The sequence below is a fragment of the Gossypium hirsutum genome, chromosome D05, assembly GCF_007990345.1.
Source record: "Gossypium hirsutum isolate 1008001.06 chromosome D05, Gossypium_hirsutum_v2.1, whole genome shotgun sequence".
Classification (NCBI taxonomy): Eukaryota; Viridiplantae; Streptophyta; class Magnoliopsida; order Malvales; family Malvaceae; genus Gossypium; species Gossypium hirsutum.
The window spans coordinates 18,057,947-18,068,606 of NC_053441.1; the positions used below are offsets into that span (position 1 = coordinate 18,057,947).

General features: G+C 36.1%; 2 protein-coding genes across 3 annotated transcripts; one reads left to right on the forward strand and one right to left on the reverse strand.

Moving 5' to 3' along the window:
- Positions 1-842: 842 nt before the first annotated feature.
- LOC107940693 (mitogen-activated protein kinase kinase kinase 5) lies at positions 843-6,507 on the forward strand. 2 transcript variants are annotated; one of them, XM_016874135.2, is made up of 11 exons: positions 844-1,402; positions 1,737-2,474; positions 2,562-2,649; positions 2,928-2,990; positions 3,077-3,240; positions 3,542-3,617; positions 4,146-4,205; positions 4,301-4,426; positions 4,691-4,900; positions 5,020-5,102; positions 6,022-6,507. In XM_016874135.2, the coding sequence occupies exons 1-11, from the start codon at positions 996-998 to the stop codon at positions 6,248-6,250; spliced, it is 2,244 nt and encodes a 747-aa protein (XP_016729624.1). In that variant the 5' UTR covers positions 844-995; the 3' UTR covers positions 6,251-6,507. The 2 variants fall into 2 exon arrangements, with proteins under 2 accessions (XP_016729625.1, XP_016729624.1); XM_016874136.2 differs by lacking the exon at positions 5,020-5,102 and having other exon boundaries at positions 843-1,402.
- Positions 6,508-9,219: 2,712 nt separating this feature from the next.
- Positions 9,220-10,660, reverse strand: LOC107940677 (transcription factor MYB44). Its single transcript, XM_016874114.2, has one exon. It carries the CDS (start codon positions 10,159-10,161, stop codon positions 9,427-9,429), a length of 735 nt encoding a protein of 244 aa, XP_016729603.1. The 5' UTR covers positions 10,162-10,660; the 3' UTR covers positions 9,220-9,426.

Here is a 10,660-nt window from a genome sequence, read left to right on the forward strand (position 1 = left end):
TTAAAAAATATATATCAATAAATATATTTAATTTTTCCAACAACAATAATTAAATTAAAAGAATTCCTTTTTAATGAAATTATTGTTTTTTTAAATAATCAAAATAAAAAATCTCTTAAAAGTGAGATGACGAATTAAGTAGTTTACCTTTAAAAGAATCATTTAAGTGTTATGAAAAAAAGGTCTTACTTAATGATACATAGTTCAATTATTGTTAGAGAAGCCGAGCTCCCAAAAACATAATTTCGCGCCCTACAGACACGGCGTAGGGTTGATTTTGTCAAAATTGACTTTTTAATTTATTTTATTTCAGGAATTCAAAAAAAAAAAAAAAGTAGAAAGAAGGAAAATTCTATTTATGTCATTATGCCACGCTATTGGTCAATTTCAGACAGGGACAACTATAATAATAAAAAAACAAAAAGAAAGAAAATCACGCATTGACTTACTTTTTTTAATGAGAAAAAATATTAGAAAGCAAGAGACAAGGATAATCAAATGTCGTGTTAATTACTCCTGTATTAAAAAAAAAAAAAACAAAGGCCGGTTGATTTAAACCAAAACAAACTTATAAGATTTTAGCTTTATCGTTAAAGTCTCATATTTTTATTTCTTATTAAAGTCTTGAGTGGACTGTAAAATAAATATTATTGACGAATGTTTATTTTAATGTTTTTTTATGTATAAACTTTGAGTTTGAAAAATAAAAAGCATTCAACAAGCTTAATCCCATTTAAAAATGGATTTAATTCAACTTTAAATTCATTCCAAGTGAAATGTGAGTGCCAGATAAATAAAAAAATATATATTTTAAGAAAATGATAGAAGACAAAGTAAACAGAGAAAGAACCGAGGTGTTTCCGTTGTTCTATCGTAACAGCGAAAAAGAAAAGAAAAAAAAACACACACAAACTCTCTTATGTTTTGTCCGTTAATTTTCACATGACGACGACGAGCTCAACAAAGACACGTCTCTTGTTCTTGCTTTCTGATCAATGCCTATTTCTCGCAAAACTTCTCCTCATTTCTCTTCTTCTTTGCCGTCCTTTCATTCTGATCTTCACCGCAACGTTGGCAATGCCGGCAATTCTTGTATTAACCAAGCCCAACAGCAGCGCCGTCTCACGCGTCAAAGGAAGCTCAGGCACTTGACCGACGACGAGCTGGGCTTAAGATTTGGTGATATCCACCGTTCCTTCTCCTCTCCCTGTTCCCCTGATACGCCGGCGAGGATGGACTCCAAGTCTCCTGAGAGGTTGGAGCATTGGTCTTCGTACGCCGAGCCCAAGCCTTTGCCTCTTCCTGAGGGGTTTTTTAATCGGAAATCCAAGACGTCCGGTTCCAGTCCTGGACCGAGTAAGCTAGCATCACCTGATGAAAGGCTTGCCTCTGCTGTCGGAAGGTAACCCTTCAACATCCATTCACTTATTTTTAAATTATTTTCTTAGCTTATCGGCTCTTTAGTTTTTTCCGGTTAATAATTCAGTACTTAAGTTTATGTGTTAAACTGAAATATAAAAAGACCCATGTTTGTCGGTTCAATTCAGTACATAAACTCATCTACTGGCAAGCAAGATCTAGAATAAAATATATTATCACTTTTTTTTTTTGGTATTGCCAACGTTGCAGTGGTTGCCTATATGTGTGTATATATTTATATTGGAGAACTGAACTGTTGGCACTAGAATTTCTATGTTGTCAGTGCTTCTGATAAATTTGGTTAACGAAATTCTCAGGAAGAATGCAGATCACGTTGCTAAAAGTGCAGCAAAATCATCGGTCAATGTTCATAAGGAATTCTCTCAAGACGAATTTTTCGAAAGCTTTACAAATGGCACAAAGCCGATGGTGACTACAAGGAGCGGTGCTACAAGTTATTTCTCATCTCCTGCCAGTCCTCAAAGATCAAACACCCAAGATCACTTTAATTCTTATGATGTTGCAGATTCAACCAAGTCTTTGTTAAGTCGTCGCAGGGGTTTTCCTGGCGAGAAAATTTTCGGGGGTGTTAACTACGACTTGAGGCTGAAGGTTTCGGCCAGGAGTGCTCCGACGACGGCTTTCTCTAGTCCCTCCGTTAGTCCACAAAGATCAAGAGCCATAGATCTCCATGAATCAAGTGGGTTGATAGACTTAGATGTTCCATATTCAGGTAGGCCTGCTGCTTATAATGTTTCACCAGTAAAAAATGTACATAGTCCTGAGAATTCTCCACTGCATATCCCTGGTCCAAATAAAACTTCATCCTACCATGGAGAGTGGCTTGAAAATAATAGTAATCAAGTAAATGCCCATCCTTTGCCCCTTCCCCCTGGAGCTTTACCATCATCATCACAATCACCGGTGCCACTACCATCACCGGTCTCAAATCACGTCATTGAAAAACCAATGGCAACTTCGATCATAAGTCAATGGAAGAAAGGAAAACTTCTTGGACGTGGTACATATGGAACTGTTTATGAAGCAACAAACAGGTATGCAAGCCTTGTGAAGCAGATTTTGCAGTGTTTCTTGATTTCTTTGTAGCAGAGGTGACATTTCATTTCTTTCCCTTTTGACAGAGAGACTGGAGCTTTGTGTGCAATGAAGGAAGTTGAGATCATCCCTGATGACCCTAAATCTGTTGAATGTATAAAACAGTTAGAGCAGGTTATATTCTATGTCTTAATTTATGCCTCAATAACCATTACATATGCTTTCGCTTCTCCACTATCTGTTGCAAGATTGGGGCTTGAAATTCTCTTAGAAGCCCACATGTTTGGTTAAAAGACCATACACGATGCTTTCACTTTGTTCTGCTAAGTATCTAATACTACTTATTAAAATGGTCTATGGAACTCCCTTGAAAATCATAGTTATCTGAAATCACGTCATAAACTTTTCCCTTTTTAAGCTATTTAAATCCCTCCTGGTCTTACATGTTGCAGGAAATTAGAGTTTTGAGACGCTTAAAGCACCAAAATATTGTTCAATACTATGGCAGTGAAATAGTATGCAGTCCTTCCACTTCTACACTATGCTGAAATAGTTACTTTTAAGCTGGGTTAATTTGAGGGGTTCATTGTTTCATATATAGGTTGATGATCACTTATACATATATTTGGAGTATGTCCATCCTGGCTCAATTAATAAATATGTCCGTGAGCACTGTGGAGCTATAACAGAATCAATAGTTCGCAATTTCACCCGTCATATTCTATCTGGCTTAGCATACCTTCATAGTTTCAAGACAATACACAGGTGACCTTCATGCTCTGTTAGAATTATATAGCAGCTTAACTACTTGTTTATTTTGTATTTAGTGCTTTCAAAATTGATAAATCAAGGGCGAACAATCCTTTGTAAAATATATAAATTGCAAAATCCTAATGCACCAATGGTTCTTTTCTAACTTTTGTTGTAAGGGAACTTCTGCTCCATGTTACAGCCATCGAAATGGTTGAATTAAAATGTCTTCTAGATGTGATTCTGTTTTTTGTTATAGTATTTGATGTATCTTGTCAACATCGGATTTCATTCACTTGAATGCTTGTTCGTATAGGGACATAAAAGGTGCAAATTTGCTGGTCGATGCCAACGGCATTGTTAAACTTGCTGATTTTGGCATGGCAAAACATGTAAGTTTTTTACTTCCTTTTAAATTTCTCATGTGCCAACGGAAAATTTACTAATATTACCTTGCTTCTTCAAGGGTAGTTTTTGTTTTTCTGAATAATCAATGGTAGTTTTTCAATTCCTTCTCTGTGGTATAAGTTTTCTGGCTTCTCAATTTGCATGTTTCTACGATAAGTATTCTGCAGAATGTAGGCACCTGTTAGAAAAATATGCTGGGGAGCTAGTGCCTTACATAGTGAGAACTTTTTGCTTTTCCAATATCGACCTATTCTTTCAAAGGCCATGCTTTCAGTCCCTAGGCAGGTTCTCTGTTTATAGATAGACTCCTGCTGGTTACCAATTGTCACCTTCATGGTTGTTTACCTGGGACAATGAACTCTTTTAAGCTGCTCTAATACATAGATTTGACTTGGGATTATGATAATTGGTTGTTAGTCTAATGTATGTGTGATATATCCTTTTAAATGTTGTCAGTCTAATAATTTCTTTCTTTCTTTCCTTTTTCTTTTCTTTTTTCTTTTAAATTTCAGCTTACGGGATTATCCTACGAGCTTTCTTTGAAAGGAAGTCCATACTGGATGGCTCCTGAGGTGATTTACTATACAGTAATTTGTAAAGACTTTTAGGCTTTTCCATGGCTGTTTCTACGTTTTTTTTTTGTTTACTTCTGTTATTTCCACTGCAGGTCATAAAAGTTGTCATGAAGAAAGATTCCGATCCAAATCTTGCTCTGGCTGTTGACATATGGAGCTTGGGTTGTACCGTCATTGAGATGTATAATGGTAGACCTCCTTGGGGTGAACTTGAAGGGGTAAGCCCATGGCCGTGTTTAAACTTTTCTTTTAACTTCAATTTTTTTTAATCGCATCTCTATTTTCTGTCTTATTTAATTGCTCTCTTTTTTTCCCTGAATTATTTAATTTGCTCTCAGTCTATTTCTGATACCTTTGCTGATATTAAATGGACTTCACATATGGTTCTGATTTAGATTGTTTTTCACACATAATGTAACTAAGGAAATGTTTCCACAAAGGGTTTTACATTAATGCTTTTACTGTCAATTTTTATCCATCAGCCTCAAGCCTTGTTCAAAGTTCTGAACAAAACCCCGCCTGTACCAGAAGCATTATCTCCAGAAGGAAAGGATTTTCTACGTTGTTGCTTTCAAAGAAATCCCGCTGAGCGGCCATCCGCAGCTACGCTACTTGAGCATCCTTTTGTACGAAATTCGGCTGATCAAAATGGACAAGCCCTCATGCAGGCCTTTTCTAGAATGGATCTAACAGTAAGCATCTGCTAGAAGTTTCTCGTTTTGGAACCATTAGTGAGCTCTCCAAGTAACATTGTCTTAAATTGAAAGGCAAATATGATTAGTATGCTGATACTATATCTATGTTCGCATAGGATAAATCACATAGTATGAGAATAGAAATGATGTCGACTTCCCTGGGAACAAGGATGACAAACGGGAAATTGCCGTCTACTAGGTATACGATATACATATTGGGTAAATTACACCCATGGTCACTTTTTTTTATAGTCACTTATGTTTGAAATGTTACGTTTTAGTCACTTATGTTATCGTGTTGTAACATTTTAATCATTGAACCATTAATTGTCGTTAACGGTATAACGGTAAGCTAATGTGGCGCATTAAATCATCATTTCAAAATAAAAAATTAGGTTAAATTATACAATTGGTCCTTATATTTTTTTCATTTTGAGCAATTTAATTTTTTTTATGTTCTTTTAACTTTTTTTTTTTCATTATTTTCCTTTCTCTTTTGCTTCTCCCTCTATTTTCCTACCTTCTCCATTTCTTTTAACATATCAGGAAGTCGAATTGGCAGTGAAGAAAAAAGCATGGTATGGGTTTATGGGTTTTGGTTATAGGCAATGATAGTTTTCGACTTCCTACTTATTTCTTCACTACCAATTCGACTTCTTGATATGTTAAAAGAAATGGAGAAGGTAAGAAAATAGAGGGAGAAACATAAGATAATGGAAAACAAAGAAAAAAAATTAAAGAACATAAAAAAAATTAAATTGCTCAAAATGAAAAAATATGGGGATCGATTGTATAATTTACCTTAAAATTTTTGTTTGAAATGATGATTTAACGTGCCACGTCAACTTTCCGTTATACCGTTAGCGACAATTAATAGCTCAGTGACTAAAATGTTACAACACGATAACATAAGTGACAAAAACGTAACATTTCAAACATAAGTGACTAAAATGTAACCTAAGGTAAACAAAAGCGACCATGGTTGTAGTTTACCCTATACATATTTACACTTTTGTGGAATGAGTTTGATCCTGCTGCACCATACATTCCACTCTAGACACTGCAGGATTAGTTTTCCTCCTTGATGATTTTTGCTTTCTTTCTTTTATTGTCCTCAGTGAAACCGGACGATTAGGCTATCCCAAAACCAATAACTGTGCCGCAGCTTCGCACCATCCCCTCGATCCTGCTCTTGAGGTCTCGACTTACACTTCTGGAACAAGAGTGATTCATGGTTCACATAGTTTCAGCCCGTCACATGTTTCAAGCAATATGCCACTCGGTGCGGTGAACAACCACCCATTTGCTGTGGGGCGGATGCAAGGCAAGGAAGTCCCACACATCTGAAACTTGGGTTCGGATTCAGATCGATGAAATGTAGGAAATTGTTTTAGTGGATGTTTGGGGGGTCAGGGTTTGCTGACTGGCGTGATGTTCAATTTCACCATTTTCACGGCTCGGATAAACATAATGTAAATACAGGGTTTCTTAGTTGTTAATTCTGTTACTTGATTCTTTACATGTGTTTCAAAAACATATCTAAACAAATGAGACACTTGAAATTTGGCCGAGCAAGTAAAGCAATAAGAATCTGGGTTCCTTAACTTGCAATACATCTCCAAATGATTCCATGGGGATAGTGTTTCAAGATAAGTCTTATATACCATGCTTTTGAAATTTCAAAAACATCATCCACAACATTTTACGTCTGCCTGCTTTGGATTTAGCCCATCAATAGCAATGGGCCTCAATTTCAACAAATTGTGCCTTATGTAACCTAAGAACCAAACCATTCACTTTTTTTTTTCTTTCTTTGTTATTTGTTGAAGGTGCTTTATATTTTCTTTGAAATTTCTATTCAATAACCATTATTAATCATCACGGAAAGCAAAAAGAACTCATATTTATAAAAATTTTGAAAGAAAATGCATATTATAAGTCATCACGTTTTAAATTTAAATTTACGTATTTTTTTAGATTTTATATAAAAGATTAAAAGAAATCTCTAGTCCCTTTCACAAAAATAGAGCAAATAACGATCTAGATTTAATAAATTTAACCTGTAACGTTTTTGTATTATGTTAATATTTACACAGAATATAAAAATATTGAGGGTCAAATTTATTATTATACCGATTAAAATTATGTACAACTGACCGAAAATATTAATGTCGTGGTTTATTTGTCTTTGGTTGCTTACTTTTGAAATAAACAGGATTAAATTGGTTCAAAATTTTTTGAGAGGGATCAATTTGCTTAACATTGCATTCCCAAAAGATGATGTAAGTTCGAATATTGGACAAGACATTATTGAGAGAGATAACCACGAGCCTCGAATATCAACCTTAAAAAGATGTAGAAAAATACCAAAAAAAAAAAGAAATTAAGGAAGGTGCGGCAGAGTTAGAAAGAGCATATGTGTTCCTACATAAAGAAAAAAAAAGGGTTTTGAAAGGCTTCATATAATTTTGTTGAATTTCGGGAACTTTTGACATTATTTTGATAACTTTTCAGTAACCTTTAAAGTAATATTTAATAAACTTGGATATAATTTTAGTAACTCTTGGTATAAGTTCACTAAAAGCAAAAAAAGTAGCAACATATAAACAAAATAAACACTATTGAGTATTGACATATTATATCATTCACCTTTAAAACATAATTAGTGCTTTTCAACTTTTGTTTGACAGCAATAGGTAGGGGGACCTTTCGGCTTTCCTATGAGCCTAAACTGGTACCCCAAGTGACAGGGGCATAGCAACCCAAAATCAATGGGACACACATCTTCAGCAACAAAACTTTGACCCTATAAATGTACTTGAAACCTTGTTTTGGACCTTCTAGTGGAGTGTCTCCCTGGACACTAGGAACTGGTTCGTCATCACAAACACACCCAGGTTCAGATGCTAACTATCAAGTTTAATTACCTGATAGCTTTTCAGACTTGTAATGAAAGTGTTAAGAATACCAAGGTTTTGACAACCTACCAGTAACTTGGGTTGTAAGAAATTTTCTTGTCCTCCTCCTATAGAAATTCAACTACCATGTAATATAGAAGAGCTTGATTGCCTTTGAAATTAAGGCTACCCTGTTCACACATCTTTAAAAATAGATTTATTGAATGTATAACTGGATTGCAGTAATATAATAGGACCGCTGAAAGGTTGAAAACGAACAGCATTGAAAGCTACGTCACTTGAAAACTCAGTTGTTGTTGTTTTTTTTTTAGCCAAAGGCACATTTAAAATATGCAACTCTTAAATTTAAAAAAAAAAAAGTACTAAAACCCAAAGTTGCTGCTGCAAAGTGGGACAGAGCTTTGATTGAATCAACTTCCAGGCAAAATAGAACCCTCTCTACAATCCGTTCTTCTTTTTTTCTATCACCAGGATAGGTCCACATTCATTGAACTTATGTGGGTAAAGACACTGCTGATTTTAGCATGCAGATAAGATGAAAAATGTGTGGTTAGCATGTTTTGGCACTTTTTCTTTTTAGTTGCCTCCAAAGTTAAAAATTTGATTTGAGCTCGATATATATGGTTCCAATGAGTGATGCAAAGGAGTTCGCTGAACCTAAAATCCAATGCTTATCCAAATATGAATCATGTGGAGATGAGTGGAGACTGCTGTTTTTGTACAATTGATTTATTGTTCATTTTGCATGTCTTTCAGGAAAAAAGTAAAGCTTTTGAGTGGTAAAAAAGAAAGAAAGAAAACAGTTTTGTTTTGGCCTACAGCTATTTCCAATTTGATGTAGCATTAATGAGCTTTTGTTGAGGTGCAAAACAACCAGCAGCAAGCTTGCTATTTTCAAATGTTGCTCCAATTTGTACTTTTTTTTGTCACAAAATACAAGTTGGAGAGATTTTGTACTTTTAAACAAAAAAAACGTCAGTACTAATAGTTTTGTCTTCCCAAGTGTTCACAAGCAAAACTACAAATCCCGTAAATATTATTATCCTAAGACTTAAACAAAGCGTAGCATTTATTTATTTAGTTAATGGATACCACCTCGTGTCTTAGTTATTGCTCTGTCAAAACTGGGAATCCAAAGTTTTAGAGAATATTTCCTTTCCAAGAAGATGAAAGGTGACTTTATTTGAATTCAGTTTTCTCTAAACCAATATAAAATGATTCTGAGAAATGAATGTCGTCATGAGATCTGGTTGCATGGTCTGGCTCCACTATCCCTCATCGTTCTCCTAGAATAGCCAAAATTCTCAACAGAATATACATCGATTTCCCCCAAATTTTCAAATGTAGGGAGTAAAATATGAAGGCGGTGGGTAAATTAATTAGTAGTAAATGTCAATCTTAGTTTAATGCCTGGAGCACAGGCCATATTCATTCATGAAATCTGACATTTGTTCAAAGTTCTTTTGCCCTTTAAAGAACCAAGGAAAAGAAACAAAGATCACCCATATTAACACCAAGACAAATGGAAAACCTCCCCCCAAACTAGACCATAAAAAACATAAAACACATTGGCTTAATCTTAATTAGCCTTTTTCTCTTTTGGTCTTAATGAAACGCTGATGTCTCAGCTGATAACGTGGAGCTCATATATTCTCTAACCTCTCTTGCTATCACATCTCTCATCACATCCCAAAACTCTGCCGGCACCCTTTCCTCTCTCCTCCTCTCCGCCACCACCACCGCACTTCTACTACTAACACCACTACCAGGCGGCGCTAGAGTCAACGCCGTCAACGCTTCCTCTTCTATCATCAATTCCGTAGATCCCAATGCACAATGATCGCCACCATCCATTGGCTGATGAGTAACCCGTAAGATCCGTTGCTGATGTTCTTGTTGCTGTTGCTGTTGATGGTGATGTTGCCCTTCCCTTGCCCTCCTCTTCAACGTCGAGTTCCAATGGTTTTTCACAGCATTATCAGTCCTTCCCGGCAGCAATCTAGCAATGGTGGCCCACCTGTTACCATACCGAGCATGAGCGGCCAAGATGGTATCATCCTCAGCTTGGGAAAACGGACGGTGCTCAACATTGGGGCTAAGCTGGTTACACCATCTAAGCCTGCAAGATTTCCCTGATCGACCCTTTATATATCGGCTAATCAAAGACCAGTTTCTAGGCCCATATCTCTCAACAAGTCGAGTCAAAATCCTATCTTCCTCAGCACTCCAAGGACCTTTGATCTTCTCAGCTTTGTTTGAACCCCTTGCAGATAAATACGAATCCGAAGAAGATGCATCAGATGATGATGTAGAAGATGAGCATCCATTCACTGCTTCCATCTTTAATCACTTACTCGACAGTAAAAAAGAAGAAAACCTTCTCTTTTCTTTTCCCTTCTCTCTCTCTCTCTCTCTCTCTCTCTCTCTCTCTCTCTTGGGGTTTATATTTGTTTGTTACTTTAGGGGTGTGGTGAAGAATGAGGATGAGGCGAAAGGGTGAAGGAGTGGGGTTGTTTATATATGGAGAAGGAAAGGTGGATGAACACAGTAGGCGCCTAGCATTTGGAGAAATGGGGTACTTCCAGGAAACTGGCTTTTGTAAAGTTGGTGGGGGGTCCAACTATAGACCATAGAGAGCAAGGTTTCGGTAGATGCGCACCCCTAGGTTTATTACTTATTGCATTGGGTTTATTATATCATTTTTCGGTTCCTTGTTAGAGCATAATATCTTGTCATTCTGTTTTTGTCTTCACTTGCCAATTTACCATTTTGGATCCACCTTTACTTCTCTTCTTGTGTGATGATTTTCATATATCACCCTAATCCCAATTATGAGTTT